We start from the raw sequence: 22,993 nt of genomic DNA on the forward strand, positions 1-22,993 counted from the left end.
TGTGTAGAGTCACGGCAAGCAGGCTTACCCCACATAGAAATGCAAATGAATAAGTGAATGTATGAATGAATAAAATGCTATTTCTTAGCCAGACCAACCATTAAAGTAAAAACAAGGGGAAAAGTAATTTGAGATCAGCAAGCTAGTTCTAAGTGTGAAGAATTAAAACAGAGGGCCTGAAAAACAGCTCACCAGGTTAAGACATTTGTCACCAAGTCTGTCAACCTGACCTCAATCCCCAGGAAGGAAAAAACTAACTCCTGCAAGTTGTCCTCTGACCTCCCCAAGTGCACTGTGGCATAAGCTCACCCCCTGCTACATATTACACAAACACACACTAAATAAATACATGCAATTAAAATTTCAAATCCATCTAGGCAAAGGAGGTGTACACCTTTAATCTCAGTGCTTGGGAGGCAGAAGCTGGCAGATTTCTGAGTTCAAAGCCAGCCTGGACTACAGATGGAGTTTTAGGACAGCCAAGGCTACACAGAGAAACCCTGTCTCAAAACAAACGACAATAACAAAAATTCAAATTCAAATAGAATTTGCTTTAATAAAAGGAAATCTTTCCATAGTGAGATACAATGATTAAATAGCTTGTCCCTCCTCCCCCTTTCCCTCCTCCTCCCCTCCCTCCTTCCCGTTCTCTGTAAAAGAAGGTTTTCCTTGTAGGAGCTTTAGGAAATACAGCTATGTATTTCTGCTCTGGAAACCACATTTGGTTCTGGCACTGCACTTTTAAAGGACCATTGACAAAGTGGAACTTGTTCACTAAATGACCCAGATGGTAAAGGAACATGAAACCAAGTTATATGAGAAACAGTGGAAGACGTAAGGAGATTTAGCCCAAAGGAAAGATTGACCAGAAAGCATCATAGCCACAGTGTTCACTGGATCCTGTTCTGTCCGTTGGAGCCTTCTGAACAAGGGCTATGGTGGGGGAAATGCAGCAAGGAGATCTAAACGAACAATCCACAGCCAGGCCAAGATAAAATGCATGCTAAAGTGTGCTCCTGGGTTAGCTAACAGACCATCAGCTCCTGCTCTCAGCGTACTCCATGGGCCCTCCAAGTCCTCCTATGGCACTAACCTGTCTTCCTGATTAGCCTAAGGGTTATGATGGTCACATATGTTGATGCAAAAGAAATCATGAGTTTGGAGCATGGATTTCAAATCATTGGAAATAGGATCAAACATATCTTTACAAAGTAAGAGCTTTATAATCAATTCACCACCACCTTTTTTTTTGAAGGCAGGGTCTCTCTCTCTCTCTCTCTCTCTCTCTCTCTCTCTCTCTCTCTCTCTTTCTCTCTCTCTCTCTCTCTCTCTCATCCTGAATAGCCAGGAACCCCTCAAACTCACAGAGCTCCACCAGCCTCTGCCTACCAAGTGCTGGGATCAAAGTGCATGGGATCCCATGCCTGGAAGAAGGAATTGCTGCCTTTCACCCGAGAGAGGCTCCCCCTTGTCATCACGACTCACCAAGGCCTGCCTAGATCTGAGCTATTCAGCAGATCTTGCGCATGTCCTGGTCTCTGTACTTTTGCTTGCGTGTTTCTTCATAAGCCTGTGATCTCAGTTAGACTTTGATTTTCTAAACTAGAGGTTGGTTACACAGGCTTCGGAGTCGGTGGCTGGAGCTTAAATCTCTCGATTTAATAGTCCCGTGGTCTTGGGTAAAGTCCTTAATCTCCTCTGGAGCCCCAGTCTTCTTATCTGTAAAATGGGAATAATATTAACCACCTCATAAAGATATTGAGGATTAAATACAGAACTTCAAAGGTTTAAAGCAATGGCTTGCAATGTTATCCAGGGTCATAGCTTGTGTGCACACCCACACCCACAGTATGCAGTGCAGTAACAATCTGTATGTCCCCATCCAGCCTAGATCAAAAGCTAGTTCCCTGCTTTTAAAATCTTTTTTTTTTTTTAGATTCCTCAAGTGCTGTTTACAATAGAAAACTGAATCCTCCATTTAAAAAAAAAAAAAAAAAAAAAAAAAACTTCCATAGTTAATGCTCAGCTAAGCATTGAGATCCTGACATTTAATCTCCGTGAACTGGAACGCCCTGATTTCACTGTTTTCAGCTAGTAAATGTCACTCCCAACGCTGTTGCTTGCACTCACACTTGAGCGCTTTCTTCTGCACTGGGTACAGTATGTCAGAGAATTCTTTGTGCACCACTTGGGGGTTGGGGAGGCAGTCAGCTAAGCCCGGCCTTTAAACAGGGCAGAAAAACTGCTTGAAAGGCAGAGACAACCCTGTTTTCATATGATATTTGTGATACACAGTTCTGAGTTCTACTCAACAGTCTTTCAACACAACTGCATTAGCTCCGTGACTGTCACAGATGTTTGCCAGCCAAACAGGCTCTGCTGTGCCTTCCCGGCTGGAGGCTGCTAGTGAACAAGATACCTTAAAGCTCAAACTAACCCTTTGCTGTGGAAGGAGCTGTCTCCTGCCCTAACTTTTCCACTAGTATGTTGGCTTCCAGTAACTTCATCTTTTTTGTGTATTTGCTTAGTTCTAATTTTGCTTTGTTTTGCTTTTTGAAACAGGAACCCCCTCCCCCATGTAGCCCAGGCTAGCCTAGAACTTAACAGTTCCTCTGCTCAGCCTCCTGAGTGCTGGGATTACAAACCACAATTTCTGACACTTTTTTGGATTGAGGAGAAGGCTCACCTGTCATCATTTCGACGAAATAGACAATGGTTTTGTGGCTATTTTCCTTGCAAGCAGTTGGCTTCTATTCCTGTAACTATCTCTCTCTGTATCCCTCCGTGTGTGTGTGTGTGTGTGTGTGTGTGTCTGTGTCTGTGTGTCTGTGTGTCTGTGTGTGTGTCTGTGTGTGTGTCTGTGTGTGTGTCTGTGTGTGTGTGTGTCTGTGTGCGCGCGCGCGTGTTCCCTCTTTTGCCTTTTGTCTCCTAGGATTTATTTGTATGTTCTTCTTTCTGCTGCCTCCTCCCTACCCTCTCATGGGCCTCCGCCTCCTCTCCTAGTGCTCGGGGCCCTTGTCTCACCTTGTTTGCTCCTCCATCCTCGTGCCCTGCTTCATCCCTTTCCCCTCCCCGTCTGCTGCATGCTGCTGCTGGGTCACCTAACTGCTTGCTCACAGCTTCCCGCAGCTCCGAGTTCCTAGAGCGGAAGTCAGCATGGGCATGGTGTGGCCAACAGCGACAGACTTGCCGAACTCAGCCTTCACCACTGTCGGGGGTGGAAGCAAAGGCCTAAACATGCATGTGTTTTTAAGGCAGTTGATGCCCGGCCAGCCAGTGTTTCCAATTTCCTGGCAACCCATTTGAAGCTCAGAAATAGAACTCATACAAGAACCACTCAAGTGGAATTTTAGAAAATCAGGAACTTTTCCATTACACGTGAATTCAAGTCCCTTTTCTGCTACTGATTAACTACATGAGCTTGGACTAATTCATTCATTCATTTAGCAAATACTGAGTGAATATATATATATATATATATATATATATATATATATATATATATATATATATATATTTGTGCCTTGTGTTTAGCTCTCAAGGACTCCTCCTCCCCCTGTATTCAGAGTGAATTCAGATAGAAGATACAGGAGTAGAGATGTGGCTTAGTGGGAGGGTGTTTGCCTGGCATTCACTTGCACTGGAAAAAAAAATTCTAGGAGTAAGGTGCAGAGATCAAATTATTAGCTTTATCAGCTAACACAGAAAGCCTGACCAGAGGATACAGCCTTTCAGCTACTGCAAGCTCACTATATCCAAGTTAGATCGTAGAGCTTCTTGGTATGCCCGCCCTGGGACTGTTCTCTATCGACACCCTGGTCAAGTGTAGAGGAAGGATGGATGGATGCATGGATGTTAGACAGACAGACAACAAGCTCAGTTTGGAAAAGAAGAAAGGAAGGAAGGAAGAAAACTTGTGGGCTGGCCTAGCTGACGGACCAGTCTTGGCCTGCTCTGACCAGGGAGGCTCCTCCCCCACCCCGCCTTGCCCCAGTGTGGGGAACAGAGCTGGAACACTAAGAGGTGCCGCTATTAATGCTATCTCTCCCGAGATCTGGGGAGTTCTTTCTGCTCTAGTGAAACAGGGACTGAACTTTATACTTGACCACTGGTTGCCATAGTAAACAATTCGAAGAGTGCTTGTCTGCTCCCTCACCTGGAAAATGCAGATACACACACAGTCCTCCATCCGTGCAAATGAGGCACTATTTACAAAGAGCATGAGAGAGGTGGACTTCAGTCAGAACCGCTCTGAGCTAGGAGTGCCATTCAGTAGGCACAGTATCTCTCTGTCTCTTTCTGAACCTCTCATTTGGTCATTTTTCTCCTTCTGCTATTTTTGTTTTGTTTCTTTAATCTACAAGTCCTGGTCCTAAAGCTTTTGATTTCCAGTATGCACAGCTTGAATTACTTCATCCCGGCTAACTCATTGCTAATCCAGTGTATAGGTTTCAAAATGCATTAATTTGGACAAGAAGGCCCTGGGAGCAATCAAGTATACTTTAGAATTATGGAACTGGTTTACCTGATGTCAGCAGGTCACCGTCTAGAGTGTGTGGCCACAGGCAGGCTGCATCATGGAGAATGTAGTTCTCTATTGCTTGCACTCAGTGTTGATGTGTTTATAAAAAGATAAAGAGAGGGGGGATTATGTTCTGTGCACCCATGCTGAGGCATCCCTTTCCCAGAGGGACTAGCCTTATGGATACAGTATAGAGTTTATTCAGGACATGGGGAGGGGAGTTAACAGGGTAGTAGGGGCAGAGAGGCGGGGGAGAGGGGAGAGAGAGAGAAAAAGAAGAGAAGGAGGAGGAAGAGGTGGAGGGGGAGGAGAGGAGTAGAAACTGGCCATGAGCACAGCACGTGGAGAGAGAGGGGGGAAGGGAATGGGGAGAGAAAGGACAAAGGGAGAAGAGGGTAAGAGCAAGAGAGTGAGAAGGGGGCAAGCAGCCCCTTTTATAGTGTCAGGCATACCTGGCTGTGGGGTGGAGCTTAGACAGAATGCTAACAAGTGTCATTACACTACCCGGAACAATACTCTACTAAGAGAGAATGATCCCGGGGAGTCTTGAAACTGCAACCATGTAAAGCACTGAGGTACGTATTGAGTTTTTGGAAAGGACTTTTCATCCGGGCGTCTGGTCAGCCAGAAGCCATGGAACATAAACAGTGACATGAGTGAGTTGCATCTAAGGTAAACACACATCAGAGAAATGAAATATGAAACAGAAGGGAGCGATGCACCTCTGGCAGGAGGCCTGCTTGAGTCAGGTGAGAGGAACAGGCCACATCCAGTAGGGGCAAGAGAAATCCAGAGCAAGGAAGATCACACTGAGGAAACTGTCAGAGCAGAATCAGGAGGTTTAGGTATGAAGAGAAAAGGGAGAACCAAATTAAGGTAGGACAGCTATTTTTTTATTTTGATTTATTTTGATTTCGTGAGCATTGGCATTTTGCTTGTACATACATCTGTGTGAAGGTGTCAGATCCTCTGGAACTGGAGTACAGACAGTTGTGATCTGCCATGTGGGTGCTGGGAACTGAACCCTGATCCTCCGGAAGACCAACCAGTGCTCTCAACCACTAAGCTATTTCTCCAGCCCGGTAGGGCAGCTATTAAGATATGATTTCATATGACTTGGCTGCCAGAGCCCTGTTCCTCAAGGTTCAGAGTCACCGTAGAGAGCAGATCCCAGGAGGGACCACCATAGCTGACGAGACAGGGCCTTGCCAGGAGTCAAACTACAGAGACTCCCCTCAGGATGAAGCCCTTCTTGTTCCACACACATTTGCCAGTTGAAAGGCAGAAGAAGGGGACATAATAAAAACAAGTCAGTGTGTGTGGGGACACTTGGGGGGGCACATGCTTTCAAGAATGCCAGAATATAACAAATTCTCCCGTCTCCTGCATAATTATATCTAAATATTCAAATAAAGTGCCTGAAGTCTCATTTTACTTAAAAAGAAAAAATCTAACAAACCCACATACCTCATGGGATACTAAGCCAGACATTTGTTTTGTGAACTGAAGTCTGTTTTGTTTGTTTTGTTTTAACTGCCGTCTTTTGCTTTAAAAGTTGCCTAGGATGGAGGGAATTCGGTCTCTGGAATGGGCTGCCTTGTGGTTTATTTTTATAGGATGTTATTAGGAGTTTCAGATTTTGAAACAGCAATCTAAAAGCAGTGATCAAGGAAAGGAGAGTATGTGCTGTTTCTTGCAGGGTAGAAAAAGGAGTCGATTTTGGGGCTTTAGAACGGTCAGTACCGTTCCTCCTTCCCTCGTTCCTGTGTTCCTAAGTGCTTAAGCGATCAAGTGTTGTTCATTAACTCTTTCCTAGCTAGTGTTTAGAAGAGTTTCTGCATTCGACTGACCTTTGTGTGCTGCATAGGCCTGGCCTGTGGACTTCAGGAATCCTCTCAGCTCCGCCTCCCATTCCCAGTGTTAAATTACCTACCTCCTGAAGATACAAACTCAGGTCCTCATGTTTGTGAGGCAAGTACTTCCACTGAGCCAACTCCCCAGCCCCCATTTCAGCCTTTAAAGAGTGTCCAGAATGGACATAGGTGTTTACCTAACGGCTTGTTATGGAAGCTTCGGTTCATGTCTGGGAAGGTGCTCGCCGTACAAAGCCTTTGCTTCTGCCGAGGTATTGTGATTTTAAACTGGCCAGCATCTGCACAGTGAGTGAGCATTTTCTCTGCAGGTCCCCTTGAAATATCTGCGGTCTGCTCCGTGCAGAGAAGCATGTGCTATGGACTGAATACGCACCAATGGGCAGAGTTCCCCGGAGGCTGATTTATTGTCCCAGGCTCGAGGGCCAAGGAAAGTACCAGGTACTATGATGATACTGTACACATTTTAATTCACGTGGTCCCCACAACAATTCTGTGAGGTAGTCACCTGCCATTCTTACCCCATTGGGTAAATAAGGAAGCTGGGGCATAGAAAGAAGTTGAACTTAGCCCGGAGTTTGACAGCTAGGTAGCAGAGACAAGACAGAAACTCAGGTAGCTCAAGGCTGCAGCCTTCAGATCCTGATCATTCAGCCCTGCTCACCCTCTCCTCCTGCACAAATTCCACAAGAAACCACAACTGAAAGCGAAGGGCTGGTAGCAGGTAGAGTTGCCACACAGACGCTAGCACCCTGGCTTATAGTTAATGTTGAATTTAAAGTCCGTGTCTGTTGAGCTCACGGTGCCTTGCTTCTGTCCCCTCTCGTGCCGTCCAGTCCCGCTGCCATCACTTCCTGCACCCAGAGGGAGCCTGCTTCTGTTTCCAGACCCAGCTCTGTTTCAAAACTTCACTCCATGGTGGCTGCCAGGAAAGGCTGAATGGGGTTGGACAGCCATGGAGGTAGGAACCATGAACAACAATGGGCAAGCGGATTGAAGGCTGCATGGCACTAACTCTCCCTGGAAACGCTCTGCCACTCAGGAAGTGTGATTTAATCCTGGTTAAGATCGTTCCATTTTATACCCTAAGGGACTGTCTAAATCTCATAGAAGACTTTTAAGTCTTACCCTGAGAAATCCTACCAGTAAGCAGCTAAGTGAACATTGTCGGCCCTCTTAGAGGAACCACACAAACGTAGGGGTTCTTGTGTATTATTATTGTCTCTACCCCCGTTTTCCCTCACAAGCTGCTTAAAGAGAACCTGAGAAGCCACTGCTGAGCGGAAGATGCCTGGACTGTGGCCCAGTGGTGCCTTTGCTGGCCTGGAGGGAGGAGGGAGACTAATTCAATCAACAAAGGCCCCGTAGAGCTGGAAAGAACAGCGTACACCACAGGACCTGTCCTCCAAGCTCTCAGACCCATCTTTTGGTAGCCATGAGGCAGCTGCAAGCAGAGAAACTGCAGAACAGAGTGTACGTGTGGGACTTGCCGCAGCAAAGAGTGGGTTAGGCTTCGTCCAGTTAATCTGCACTGTGCCCCGGAGGGAGAGGGCTGCTTGACATGCTCTTCCACTGGTCAGCAGAGACAGGTGAAGTGACAGCTTCACGTCACACAGCCACACAGGCGGGAAGTAAACAGTTGACTCTGAAGTGTCCTCACCTCTTTCCTCCCTAGCATATCAACTGGGAGCTCCATATATGAATTAGGAACCCTAGAGAGTTCTCACAGTGGCTGGGAATCTCCTTTTAAAGAAACCTTGGCATTTGGTCAGGCAAGTGCTTTGCCAAATTACTTGTTGGATTCATTTAAACCTGCTGCCCATGCCCATAAAGTCTGCTCTGACAGGGCCTCACTCTGTGCCGAGAGATTGAACGGCCCACCTCAGAGAGGCCCTCGCCATTGTGTCCCCAAAGTCCAAGGCTGTGATGCCAAGCGTGGGCCACAAACCCCCTCCCACATGCTCTTAGACGGGACGGGATAAGACACCAGGAACTACAGTGAGTAGTTGAATGGCTGAGAAGAACGGGACACCCCGTCTTTTTAATGAAAGTCATCTTTACATCCTGTCTGTCCGGGTTCTCTGAAAGTCATCACCTTTCCAAAAGCATTGTGAGTAATTATGGAGCAAGCTCTGAGGTCTTCGGATAAGTGTCCCCTCCAGGAGTCCTTGCTTTGTAAGAGGCAGCTGAATCTACCTGTTATGGAAAAAGGTTTCTGGCTGAACTGTCTCAGTTGTTGAATATGCAGGGTGTTCAGCTAAGCTGTCTGCCTCCATGGTGGGGCCCTCTGTACCCAACTGTGGTGGTTGGAATGATTGGTGTCCCCCATAGTCTCCAACTCGGAATGAATGCTTGGTTCCTAGTAGGTGTCACTGTGGAAGGCTTAGGATGTGTGGCTTTTCTAGAGGGCATATGTCCTTGGGGACAGGTTCTGAGGCCTTCTGTGCTTAGCTACTTGAGTTAGTGCTCCCTGCTTCGTGTTTGTGGTCCGAGATGTAAGTTCTCAGCTGTCCCTACTGCCACGTCTGCCTCCTGCTGCCATGACTCCCTGCCATGAGGGATCTCTGCCCCTGGGGAAACCCTTTCGTCTGAAGTTGCCTTGATCATGGTGTCCTATCACAGCAATAGAAAAGTGAACTAACTGACCACCGTGCCTTCTCTTGCTACTCTCCCTTTAGCACACACAGACCCACTTATAAGAGTGAATGTAGCCTTCAGTGCCTCTTCCAAGATAGTAGAAATTTCCAAGTGCTGATTTATGCCAAATCAGCTGGCTGAAAGTATATATTCCTGGCCTTAGACTTAAAGATTCTGATCTAGAGAGACTTCACATTTAAATAAGAATCCCTGGATGAATATGGTTTGGAGGCTTCAGAACCACTAGAAATGTTTTCCTTTCCTTTTTGGGGGGGTGGGGGGGGTGTTGTTTGGTTGATTGGTTGGTTTTTTGTTTGTTTGTTTGTTTGTTTGTTTTGTTTTTAATTTTCAAGGCAGGATTTCTCCATGTAGCCTTGGCTGTCCTGGAACTTGCTCTGTAGACCAGGCTGGCCTCTAACTAGCGATCCACCTACTTCTGCCCCCCGAGTGCTAGGAGTAAAGGTGTATGCTACCACAGCCTAGCTAGAATTGCTTTTCTGCTTAGTGGTGCCGGGGGCGGGGGGGGGGGTTGTCTCTGAGTAGTGATCAACTATTCGAACCCCTCAGATCCTAGTGTGCGCCTACTTTAAATCATTAGTGCAGCCGGGCAAACTTAGCATTGTCAGATGAGCTTGAAGTCTGTAGCAACCTCAGAGAAACTGCTAAGTTACTGACAGCATCCATGTTCCATGGCTCGGATGCTGGGAATCACATGGGCAAAAGAAAAAGAGTTTTGAGACCCCAAACACACAGAGGGTGATTAAAGTGTGTTCTTTAGAAGATGGTAGCAATTCCTTCAAGGTGTGACTTTGATCCAAGTACTGTGTTGTTGAGTCAACTAGAGCACAGCTGCTTAATACAGGTTAGTTGGTCGAATTCCTCTTTGTCTGTACCTTGCCCTCCAGCACACTCTCACTCTCTCTCTTTCTCTCTCTCTCTCTCTCTCTCTCTTTCTCTCTCTCTCTCTCTCATGTCAGTGTTCTTATGTATCCTTTTGTCTTAGAATTAAGAAATCTAACCTCCCTCTTTTGTATCTATCCAGTACAGAATTAGCTCTCTCTGTCTCTGTCTCTGTCTCTGTGTCTGTGTCTGTGTCTGTCTGTCTCTCTCTCTCTCTCTCTCTCTCTCTCTCTCTCTCTCTCTCTCTCTCATCAGTGTTCTTATGTATCCTTTTGTCTTAGAATTAAGAAATCTAATATCCCTCTATTGTATCTATCCAGTACAGAATTAGCTTGCACATAGATTATTTAAGGAAAACTGCAGCTGATTTTTATTCCACCAAGATAGAAATGTAATACACAGGAATGTTTTAAAATGGGGAACCGTCATGGGGAAGACATCACTGACCTGCATATGAGAGGGCCTCAACAGAAGCCAGGAGTTGCCTAATTACTTTGAACTCAAGCCAGTTCTTCTTGTTTCGAAGGTATTCTGTTTTCATTTGTGAAATGTTACCTACTGCATTGTTTGCTGTGCAGAAAGGTGTTACTGCTTGTTGTGGTTGATCTTCACTGTCCGCTGACCTTGATTGGGAAAGGCCTGGGAGTGTGGGTGCAAACCTCTGTACTCGGTTCTGAGAGTGTCTGCAGAGACAGTGAAGACTGAAGAGGCTGATCTAGTGACTGGGTTACTACCTCACTAGGTAATCATGTGGTGGCTTTATTGGGAGTGAATACAAAGCAGGAGGTAGGGCCATCATCAAAGGAAGTGGGTCACTGAGGAGTGCCCTGTAAGGCCTTGCGTGCCCCAGCCCCTCACTCAGCTCCCTCTTCTGTGCCAGTAGAAAGTGCTGTGCTCTGGCACATGATCCCTGCCATGAGTGAGTGGACCCTTTGGAACCACGAGGAAAACAAACCCTTCCTCCTTTCAGTCGTTTCTCACAACTACAAAAGTAGCCAACCGACCAGTCAGTCTAACTGCAGTAGCATCTCTGGGCCACCATGGATCTCTGTTCAAGTGCTAATCCTTTCACAGCAGTTGCCAGACTTCCATCTTCAATAGCCGTTCACTGATACCCCACCCTGGCACTGCTTCCAGCTACTGTGGGATTTGGTTAACAGGCCTAAGGTGGACCAACGTGAGGGGAGATGAACCCAGACTTTGCACTCGTGTCTTGGGTGGGAGTCTCAGCCCATTCATGGATGAGCTGTGTGATTAGTGCGCTTGTCCATGAATTTCTCTGTCCTTTCTGCTTTTTATCTAAAACATGAAAATACCTCACAGAGCATTGTAAGATGCAAATGAAGTTCAGGGCCCTCTCCCACGCAAAGTTTCACTTTTTGAAATTTCAATACTCATGATAAGCTACAGTCTGAAAATATTAAATTTAAAATTCTAAAAGTACAAAATATATAAGGTTTAAATTGTTCACCATCTTGAGTAGGGTGAGAAGTTTTGGCCTTCTCGCCCCCGTCCCTCCCAGGATGTGACTCTTTCCCTTGTCCAGCGTGCATACCCATTCTGTGGATGCTACCTACATTAGCCACGTACAAGCCTTCTTTGTTATTAGATTGACAGTCACAGGATCGCTGTGCTTATGTTTCATTAACCCTTATTTTGTTCAAGAATGACCTTAAAGCTCAAAGGTTGGGATGTTGACAATTTGGGTATGTCAAAGAAAATCCATAAAGTGCTTCCTGTAAGTGAAATGGTAAAGGTTCTTGATTTAAAGAAAGAGAAGAAATCATATCCTTAAGTTGCCAGGGTCTGCAGTGTAGTTTTATAGTCATTCTATATATTATAAGTTGTTGGCAATCCCATATTCTGTCTATAATTTAGCTTTCCCATGGACGGCATAGGGAAGCATCGTCTCTGTAGAACGGTTTGGTGCACTCACGGCATGAAGCGTCCGCTAAGCATAGATCATATCCCACAGGGAAAGAGGTACTAGTATTGTGTAGGCTGTATGAGTATTAAAATGCCCAGCAAAGAGTGGATTATATGACCCCCCCTCCAGCCCTGGCAGGCTGGCATCAGAAAGCCCCACCTAATACAGTGTGAGGAAGGCGTAAGGACAAAGGCTGGATCTACCGCCTTTATAGAACACGTTGAAAACGTTTCAATGGATTAAAAATACAATGAAAACTAAAAAGGCCAAGAAGGCAGGAGCATTTGCCTTTGGTGTGTTCGCACAGAGAACAGAAAACTACAAGACTCTCCTTCCTTAACTGAGAGCAGAAGCTGTACTTCACTGGATGATGAAGCCACCCTGTCCCTTTGTTCCTTCTGAGTCTTTATTTTATTCTAGTCCTTGGCTTATTCAAGCAATTGCAAGAAATTAAACTGGAACAGTGTGGGCACCAATGACCTCTCAGCTCCTTTATCTACTTTATACTCACAGGTGGAGAAAACAGCCTCCAACAGTCCAAATGTCCAAGCCTTGGGTCTGGTGATGTTATCATCATGCTCGGGTCTCTCCAGGCACATATATGTACCTTGTTACTTCTTGTCTACCTGCTGGAATGTAACCTTTGTGAGAACAGGACTCTTGTTCACTAATGCATGCATCCTGAGTGCCAGAGCAAAACCGCCACATTCCCTTTGCTTAATAAACTATTTCTTTTTTTTTTTTCTTTTTTTTCAGAGCTGGGGACCGAACCCAGGGCCTTGCGCTTGCTAGGCAAGCGCTTCTACCACTGAGCTAAATCCCCAACCTCTAATAAACTATTTCTTGAATGGGTGAAACTGTAAATGGGGAAACTGAGACAAGGAATGGGTAAGACATTATCCCAAGTCACATCTCCATTCAGTAGCCAATCCAGGCCAGCATGATGGCCAAGCCCGAGCTCAGAAGCACCATCTTATTTCACGTCTTTTTGAAACAATTAGATATATGATACTTTTACTCATTTACATAGTATAATCTTATAACTTGATATACAATGTATAAGGACCAAGTATTATAATTTCCATATGCTGGAAAATGATAACCCAAGCCCTCCTGTAGTTATTTTTAAATAGAGAATTGCTGTCTCCTATACTCATCTTTTCATGCTGTCTTACATCAGAACTAACCTTCCCCGTAAAACCATGTTTTGTGATGTGTTACCCACTGTGCTCCTTCTCTCTCCCTGCCCTCCAGTGACCTTAGTTCTACTGCACTCTGTGTAATCGACTTTCTTAGCTTTCACACATGACTGAGAATAAGCAGTATCTGTCATTCTGTACCTGGTTTATTTTATTTAACATCCTCCAGTTCCATCCATGTTACCACAAATTAGAGGATTTCCTCCTTTTTATGGCTGTCACTCAGCCCCGTAATGGACTGTGGATACACAGTGAGTAGGGAGTTCTGTCTGAGCAGGCTCAGTGATTAGTTATCAGTTTGGGAGCCTAACAACTGGACAAGATCGCACAGGCCTGAGAGAGTTTCCAGTAAGTCGGTTAAGTTGTGAACAGTGATTTGAATTGCCAACTAGGACATGCAAGTAACTCGCTGAGGAGCCCGAACCTTTTAAACATTGGTACAGCAGCTTAGGTAAAGTCTGTGACGTGCTTACCTTTCAACGCAGTTTAAAAGGATATGGACGTCATATCTGGGTAAAGAGAAATACAAAAGTGACTGAGAGGCAGCAGACGTAGAGCATGAGGTTGGCTCTAACTGAAAACCACAGATTCCTTTCCCTTCAGTCAGTTCAACTCCATCTCTAAAGTCAGTACAGTAGAAATCAGCAAGTATGAAGTACACAGTGAAAATGAAGGCAGTTGGCCAGGCCGTAGTGGAACACAGACACACAGTGAGCTTAGTTGTGCACGGCAATGTTGGCTGCAGACCTGGAAGAGACCCTGCGGGTTACAAACTGATTCAAGTGTTTAGGATTTATTTGGTTATTTCACATTGGTCCTGATATTTAGATGTTCCTGTTACCACTCAGACAGCTAAATGTAAAAGAGAAGAAATACAAGGTTCCATGACATGAGCCAAGTGCATGCGTCATCCCATCTGCTACACATCCTCTCCTGCCTGCTGTCCACACGACTGCACACTGACTGACGGCCCTTCCCAGGCTTCCTCCCAGCCTTGCTGGCCACATGTCATCCATCCTCCCAACAGTGCTACCTTTTGTCCTCCCTGAGGATCTCAGATGCATCTGTTTCAGCTTTCTCGGGTGTCTGTGTGACTGCTTTTACCCTCCTCAGAAGGCCTTTTTCTGATTTTCTCTGTACACCTGGGACACTTGCCACACCCCCTTTTTCAGTGGAGTCTCTATTTCTGCCTTCTCCTTCCTGGGCAATGGGCCAGTGCTTGGGCCCTGCCTGAGGAAGCCCAGCTACCACAATGTGTTGTGGTGCTTTGACTCTGCATTCGCTGCTCTTACAGTCTTTGTTCCCTCAGACTAGTTAGCATCCTCCATAGCAAGCCACCCTCTATTCTGGCTGACTGCATAAAAAGAACTGAGGGAAATGCTACCGAGAACTCTGAAACTGTGGGGATGTAATGAAGTAGCCACAAAAACAGAGGGATGACATAGGAGCCGAGCAGTGGAGCCAGGCCCCAAACCCCATGGGTACAGGGCTGCTTACTGGGGACACTTGCTGCCACTGCTGCTGGACAGGAGATGCTGTGGCTGGGACAGTGGGTGCTGACCTCTGACAGCAGCACCTTTGCGGCAGATTCTTCTCCAGCCACTGGCCCCTAATCAGATGGAGACAGACATCTGACCAAGTTACTAGTCCATCCACCCACTGCAAAAGGGGCCTAGAAAGGGCTATCCTGTGCTATGAAAAATGGAGTTGGCCTGCTACCAGAATCAGATTTTAGAATCGAGATACAACTTTGTTTATTGAAACAGGGTCTCATTATGTAGTCCTGGCTGTCCCTGAAACTTGCTATGTAGACCAGGCTGCCCTCGAGCTCACAGAGATATGATGTGCTTGCCTCTGCCTCCCGAGAGCTGTGATTAAAGGCATGCAGCATCTGGCCCCTCTAGCTATTGTTAACGTGGTAACCAGCTTCACTTCCTGTGTCTCCTCATCTCAGAATCCACATGAGCATGCCTGCGCCTGCCACCTCCCTGTCCATCTTTCTGCAGAGTGTAACAGAATTTGATGGAACCTGTGACCTCCAATAGCCCCCTGCCTGAGACAGCTCAGTTTTGACAGAGGGCGCCAGTTCTCTGATTTATCCCTGATCCTGAGAGCACAACAGAACCATCCCTACAGCTGTGTCCCCAAGGTTCCTAGGCTCCTGATGTCTTTCTAGCTTCCTCCTCCACCAGCAAGGGACTTCAGAAAGTGACTTTCAGGCTCTGCCTCTCTGCCCCATCACCAAACAATGAAGCCTTGTGGTCTTCTGGTCTTACCTTCACATGCCCTGGGCTGGATCCACCTAAACCACACATCTGACCGATGACCAACATGGCACCCCAAAGGTCTCAACTCTGGCTCCAATGTTGGGAGGGGATTCCTGCTGGTCTGGGGTTAAGTTCAAACTAATAAAGTCAAGCATGTCTTTTTATACATGCAGGTGTTATGTTCCAGCCAGTAGGACTTGACCTGTGTACAGAAAACAGCAAACCTTGATGGCTGTTCTGGGTCCTTGGTGCTTCTACTCATGATTCTGCCTTTATGGCAGGCTGGCCCCTTTCTGTTTCTTAGACGTTACCTTTGGTGTGCGGTTCTCACACTTCTGACTTTCACAATGTATTCACCCCTCAAATACACATTGAACACCTAATGGTTGGCACTGCCAGTAGTCAGGGGCTAGATAGAAAGTGAGTAAAAATAAAGGACTATGATGATTAGGGTGCTTTTTATTGCCAGTGACAGAAATGTTGTTTAAAACTGACTGAAGCGGGGTTGGGGATTTAGCTCAGTGGTAGAGCGCTTGCCTAGCAAGCGCAAGGCCCTGGGTTCGGTCCCAAGCTCCAAAAAAAAAAAAAAAAAAAAAAAAACTGACTGAAGCAAAGATAGAACGTATCCCCTCACATGCCTGGCAGGTCTAGGGAAAGATCTGGATCCCTTCAGACACAGCTGGATTCATAGATCTTAAACCCTGTCTTCAAAGGAAACCTGACTTGTCTTCATCTCTCAACTCTGCTTGCCTTTGCAGTGGCTTTATTCTCAAGTTCCCCACATGGCAGCAAGCCAGATGTCAAGAGTCCCAGGTCCACACCCATCTGGCTTCCAGACAGTAGACAAAGCACTGCTCTAACCAGGCATGAAGGGACTTACCTATAATATCAGCACAGAGAAGGAGTAAGCCATGAGTTTGAGGCTACACTAGGCTATATAGGTTCTAGGCCAGCCAGGACTATATAGCAACACCCTGTCTGAGAAAGGGGGGAGGGGACAGGGAAGGGGAGGAGAGGAGAGGAGAGATGAGAAAAGAGAAGAGAGGAGAGGAGAGGGGAGAAGAGAAGAGAGGGGAGGGGAGGGGGGAGGGGAGGGGAGGGGAGGGGAGAGGAGAGGAGAGGAGAGGAGAGGAGAGGAGAGGAGAGGAGAGGAGAGGAGAGGAGAGGAGAGGAGAGGAGAGGAGAGGAGAGGAGAGGAGAGGACACATTCAGTCAGGAGGCCATCAGATGCTCCAGTCTTGTGACTTCTACCAGAGGCATTTGGTAGAAGAATTCGGTGCTCTGGTCAGACTGGATTCAGATGTCCATTCCTTATAGCTGGGTAAGACATTTCAAGCACTTGACCTGGGAGCAAAGGATAGACTAGAGAGTAATGTTACAGAGCGGAGAGAGTGAGGAGGCTGCGTCTGGCTCCCGCTCTCACAGCCATTGCAGTACATTGAGCTCCATAGAGACAGCGCCGGGGCAAGTGAGAGCCGGACGGGCACTGGGCGACTCTGTGCCTCGCTGAGGAAAATCAACTAAACATGGGCAAAGGAGATCCTAAGAAGCCGAGAGGCAAAATGACCTCATATGCATTCTTTGTGCAAACCTGCCGGGAGGAGCACAAGAAGCACCCAGATGCTTCTGTCAACTTCTCAGAGTTCTCCAAGAAGTGCTCAGAGAGGTGGAAGACCATGTCTGCTAAACAAAAGGGGAAATTTGAAGATATGGCAAAGGCTGACAAGGCTCGTTATGAAAGAGAAATAAATCCTACATCCCCAAAAGGGGAGACTAAAAGAAGTTCAAGGACCCCAGTTCCCCCAGAGGCCTCCTTCAGTCTCTTCTCGTTCTGTTCTGAGTATCACCCAAAATCAAAGGCGAGCATCCTGGCTTATCCATTGGTTATGTTGCAAAGAAACTAGGAGAGATGTGGAACAACATTGACACGGACACAAGCAGCCCTATGAAAAGAAGGCCGCCAAGCTGAAGGAGAAGTATGAGAAGGATATTGCTGCCTACAGAGCTAAAGGAAAACCTGATGCAGCGAAAAAGGGGGTGGTCAAGGCTGAAAAGAGCAAGAAAAAGAAGGAAGAGGAAGATGATGAGGAGGATGAAGAGGATGAGGAAGAAGAGGAAGATGAAGATGATGATGAATAAGTTGGTTCTAGCGCAGTTTTTTTTTCTTGTCTATAAAGCATTTAACCCCCCTGTACACAACTCACTCCTTTTAAAGAAAAAAATTAAAATGTAAGGCTGTGTAAAATTTGTTTTTAAACTGTACAGTCTTTTTTTGTATAGTTAACACACTACTGAGTGTGTCTTAGCTAGCCCTGTCCTGGTGGTATCTTCAATAGCCACTAACCTTGCCTGGTACAGTCTGGGGGTTGTAAATTGGCATGGAAATTAAAGCAGGTTCTTGTTGGCGCAAGCACAAATTAGTTATATATGGGGACACTAGTTTGGTTTTTGGTTTCTTTCTTTTTTTGTTTTTGTTTTTTTTCTTTTGGTTTTCTTTTTTTTTTTTTCCATATTCAGGTGTCTCTGATGCAGCTTATACGAAGGTAACTGTTGTTCTGTTAACTGAATACCACTCTGTAATTGGGAAAAAATGGCGGCTGTTTTGTTGACATTCTGAATGCTTCTAAGTAAATACAATTTTTTTTATAATAAAAAAAAAAAGGATAGATTAGCTCTCCTGAGAAAATGTAAACAGATGTCAGATGCTGGCCAACTTAAAATGAACTCAATGGTAGGTTTTTTAATAGTCTTTTTGCTTTGTTTAACTTTTTATTTTGTTTTCTTTTTTTTATTTTGTCTTATCTTTTGCCCGTTTGTTTTGATTTTCATTTTTTTATAGGGAGTTTTTGTTTCTTGCTTCTGTTTTTGTTTTTTAGGAAGAGAGAAAGAACAGAGTTGAGTAGGGAGAGAGATGGAGAGTGTCTGGGAGGACTTCTGGGAAGGGACAGACAGAATCAGAATATATTTTGTGAAAGAGAAAAACCTGTGGTGACAGCCGTGATGTTAGTCAGCCACATGCCTGTAAGTGTCTGGTTAGGTGTGCACAGTCAAGTCCACCACACGGGAGCAGAGAAAAGTCGCTCTCTTTCCTTACCCCTTGCTCCCACCTCCTCTTTTCCTTGTAGGCAGCTTTGCTCTGTTGCAGACTGTAGATTGCCTTTGAAGTAAGCCAAGAGTCAGCGGCCAGGGCAGGGATGGGAGGGCACTGAGAACTAGCATTGTCAGCCATTACAGTAAAATTGTTTAACACAAAGCTTCTCAGTGACTTTTTTTTCAGTGCTTGGAGTAAGTCTCTCTGGTATGCTTTTAGAATAATAAAATCATAATCCACATTTTAAAAGAATTCTAGGCCACTTCTAGAATTAAAGTCTGTGATTAATTAAAAATGGTTTTCCTTGGGATTATTGTTTTCTCCAATTACTGTTTACCTCTCGTACCCCAGGCTAGAGGGACTTGGACAACCCAAGTCAAAAACTTCTCCCTGGTTAGATCGTGCTCCCCTCTGACTTGCTTATGATTTTGTGGGTTTGCTGTACTTGTGCCTTCTAGAGTAAGGTGCCTTCAAGGGTGGAGATACAGAACTTCGAGAAGCAAACCAAATAGCTTTGAGTTCACTCTCACCAGACTGGGTGAGAGCACCCAGTCTGTGGCAGAGATTCTCTTACCAGCACCCAGTCCTTTACGTGCAGACGCTGCTTGTGTAGAGAGAGAGTCAGCCAGACGTTGAGGTGAACACGTGTGGCTATGTAAGTCATTTCTAAAAAGAACATATGAAACATGTTCTGCGTTCCTGAAGTCCCAGCAAGCTGTAACTTTAGTTTTGTTCTATACCATTTTGAGGACGATTGAGAAACTAATACAGGAGTTGTTACCAGGACCAATGTGGCAGTGCTTGAGGTCCCTCTTGGTTGCCTTGACTACAGGAGTCTTGTAGACAGAGGGCAAGGAATCAGCTGACCATCCTGTGATGTACAAGGATGGCCCTACAGCCTTGGGGGTGGGAAGGGGGGCACTTTAAAACCAGGAAAGGAATCAAAGTGAGTTTGTAGGTGTTGTTGTAAAAATATAAAAATAAAAATAGTATTGGTGTCTTTTACCCTGCTAGGTCCGGCACCTCAGTGCCCCAAGATACCTGCTAGATATCTTGGTGGAAACACATCCCAGCCGCACACTTTCCTACACTCAAACCCTCACATAAAAGAACACGCAACACAATAATCTTTGACCCAATTGGTATGATATAATTGCCTACTTAAACATACAAAGCCCAGTACCATCCATCCCTTAGGAACATTGATAACAACCTGTAAATACACAGAGCAGAATCTTAACATCACCTGCCATGGCTTCTCCCCTCTCCTCCGACCTGTCTCCCCTAGTCTCCTCCTCTTCCTTCAAACTTCTCTCCCGCCCATCTTTCCTTCTCCTCCAATGACAGGCCTCCTTCTATCCTGTACCTGCCTCACCTGTGACATCATCCTACATGTAGGTATCAAACAACCATAGAGGCAAACTGAAGTTTTGAGATTGATTCCCCCATTTTTCAGTTAAGAGGATAACTAAATAAAAAATATAGCCTGAAGCCATATAAGCTCGCTACCACCAATCAAGCAGATTGCCTTCTTATCACTGCAGGTAATAATTAAAGTATTCTACATGTCGTGTTTGGTATGGTCTACAGCCATGGTGAGTGGCTAAGAAATAGTGTGGGTGAGATCTACTGCTGTAGCCCAGTCTCTGGTCTGTCTGTAGCCTGTGGACCACTTCCACCAATCTTAGTCCCATGTCTACACCCTGCTGCTTTGAGGGTCTGTCAATCTAATGGAGATGAAAGGCTGGATCTTGGCTCCACTTAATCACTGCTGACCAGGGAGATAACTTTCTCCATGAAAGACAGAAGATCAATCCCACCTGAGACTAAGCAGAGGTCGAGGAGTGGTGTTTAGGCACTCATACTCACAGGAAGGATGGAGCTTAGCACAAGGACTTTTATCAAATTCTTGCGAACCTTGCCATGTTTGCCCATACCCAGGCTGCTCGTCCGTGTGAGAATCCCTATTGCACATAACACAGGACACTCAACCCTGTGTCTGAAGACTCATCCTTCGGGAAGAGTCTCTGATGTTTTGTGGATATGGTTTTGGAAGAATCACGTGACATTGATGCTAGTAGGCATGTGTAGACAAGCAAAAGCCTCCTGTTTGGTAGCTGTGGAGTACAATGATTTATTGGGTTTTACTAAATCAGTCATTATGAGCATATGACAAAGATTTTGTATTAAATACTTCTTCTCAAGCAATAATAAATTATCTTACTAATAAGTCTATGGAGTAAGATTCCTGTCATTTCTTCAAAGACCAATAAACATTTTTGCAGTTGTTCTGTGATTGGAACTGTTATTTCTCTTGGTTGATTAGTCAGCCAATTTATTTTAAATTGATGGCTTTCTGTTGATAATAGCAGAATTCCAGAAATACTAAAGCCCTTCTATGTTATAGGCACAGGTTCAGTTCTGTTGAGTAAAACAAACAAAAACAAAAACGACAAGAAGTCTTCATTTAGGTGGCAGCCTTCCTTCCAAATGTCCTGTTTGTTGGGTCAGAGCCCCAAAAGATACTGCATCGTAGTCATTGGAAGCATTTTCTTCCACATTAAGAACATACGTAGAAGAAAGGAAACTGAATGGATCATAGTTTGTTTTGTTTTCTGCTTTTCTCTGTACTGTGGGACACTGAAGGTTCACGCGGCTCAGAGAAAGGTAAAATACTCCACACAGCGAGTGCTAAGTAAATCACCAACCACTGTGGTAGAAGTTTGCCACAGAGTCTGTAGCCCTGCATGGGTGGGTAGAGAGCCGGTTGACCAAAATGGCGAGCCCCAGAGTCAGTGAACGTGCCGGTCTCAAAAAATAAAGTGGAGAACAGTACAAGGAGACTCCTGGTGTCAACCTCTGACCTCTAGCCTCTACATGTACACACATCAGGGAGCATACCCTGACAGAGAGGGAGAGGCAGAGACAGAGAGAGGGATGGAGAAAAGGGGGAGGGAGAGAAGAGGAGAGGGATGAAGTTAAGTGATTCACCCCAAGTCACACAGCTGGCAAGCAAGAGAGCCAAGACTTCAAAGCCCCACATGACCTCTGAGAACATTGCCTTCAGTGCACACTGTCATATCCTTGTTTTTAGAAGAAAGACGTAACTGGATTAATAAATCTCTAAGATTAGGGTGTTGAATTCAAAATGGTCGACTGAAGACAGTTTTCTGTATTTTGATGTGGCCTTTTTTTTTTTTTTAAGGTGCTGTGTAATGGACCAGGAACATGTGTTCCTATCTGTGTGTCTGCCCTGCTCCTTGGGATCCTCGGGATAAAGAAAGTGATCATTGTCTACGTTGAGAGCATCTGCCGAGTGGAGACTTTGTCCCTGTCTGGGAAGATTCTGTGGCACCTCTCTGATTACTTCATTGTTCAGTGGCCTACTCTTAAGGAGAAGTACCCCAAGTCTGTGTACCTGGGGCGAATTGTTTGACAAATGGCAACCCTAAGTCTTGAGAGTGTCGCAATTACCGATAATATCTACTAATCTATGCCCAAAGAATTATCAATGGTAAAGAATTTAAAATGTACAAATGACTCAATGAAGAAAGACAAACTTGAGCATATAACGCGCACCAAATAGCTATGTGGTATCTGCACAAGTGTTTAGCACTACTCGAAGGTTCTCTCTGGACTCTTACAGCCATGGGTTTTCTTTCCCTTGGCCTAAATATAGAGTGTGTATGTTTAGTAACACTTCCTGTTTTACAGCTTTAAATAAAACAAAAGTGTTCTACATTATAAAAAGAAAAGAACAGGATAAGGCAGGTTGGGGGTAGCTGTCGTCATCCTTTCCCACTCTCAGGAGGCGAGGGAGGAGGATCAGGAGTTCTTGGTGTGAGGAACTGGGGACAGGAAAGTGAGGAAAGGGGGAGCTAAAGAACAAGGCATCCCTCGGGTCCTGTTCCGATGCCAGGCTTTCATCCTTCTGGGGAAGCATCTCAGAGAGCCATCTCGGCATACAGGAAGCAGTTTGTTAAACTGGTTTCATGAGCATTTATACTCCACAGACTTCCAGATCTCTTGACTGTAAGCCAGTGACTTTCTTTATTCTTCAGTCTGCTTCATGTGTTGTTGGCCTGGATCCAGACTGTATTTTAAAATATGTTTGGTTAAAATATAATAGCAGCGTCTTCATAATAAAAGCATGATTCTATCGGTCAGGAATCTAAATTTTCAAACATGAAGAAAACATTAATTTTTTTCCAATGGCTGTAATTGTCTCTAGCTTTTTGAGATGGTTGTGCGTGCCTCGTGAAGGGTACATTCATAAACATTTATACAGTGCTTGCTGTATGCCAGGTATTTAAGCACTCTTCAGTTAACACCTAATTCAATCTGGAAGGACTCAATGACATAGAGACTCTTTACTGTCCCTGTTTTATAGATCACATGACTAGGAAATGACAAAGCCAGACACGAGCCTACGTAGACCCGCTTGAGAGTGGGTCCACTTGCCTAAGTTTGTGGACTATGACATACTTGTGAGGGTCCCCACACTTTGCTTTCAATCTTTGATTTTTTTTTTTTTTTTGTCTTTTGTTGTTGTTGTTGCTGCTGCTGCTGCTGCTGCTGC

At 45.3% G+C, this 22,993-nt stretch overlaps 1 protein-coding gene across 9 annotated transcripts in view; it reads left to right on the forward strand.

Annotated features, from left to right (window-relative positions):
- Positions 1 to 22,609, forward strand: part of Alg14 (ALG14, UDP-N-acetylglucosaminyltransferase subunit) — a 77,129-nt gene extending 54,520 nt beyond the window's left edge. For 2 of the 9 annotated variants that reach the window (XR_005500319.2, XM_006233243.5), the window contains exons 4-5: positions 6,705 to 6,834; positions 21,620 to 21,758. Coding sequence is in view for 6 of the 9 variants with exons in the window: in XM_006233243.5 (XP_006233305.1) it covers positions 6,705 to 6,796 (92 nt within the window). In the remaining 3 variants the exon portion in view is untranslated. Of the gene's footprint in view, positions 1 to 6,704; positions 6,835 to 7,229; positions 7,357 to 21,619 lie in introns of those variants that run through there. The other 7 variants (XR_010063627.1, XM_017590978.3, XM_008761465.3 and 4 more) reach the window with 5 other exon arrangements.
- Positions 22,610 to 22,993: the final 384 nt, after the last annotated feature.

The sequence above is a fragment of the Rattus norvegicus genome, chromosome 2, assembly GCF_036323735.1.
Source record: "Rattus norvegicus strain BN/NHsdMcwi chromosome 2, GRCr8, whole genome shotgun sequence".
Taxonomy (NCBI): Eukaryota; Metazoa; Chordata; class Mammalia; order Rodentia; family Muridae; genus Rattus; species Rattus norvegicus.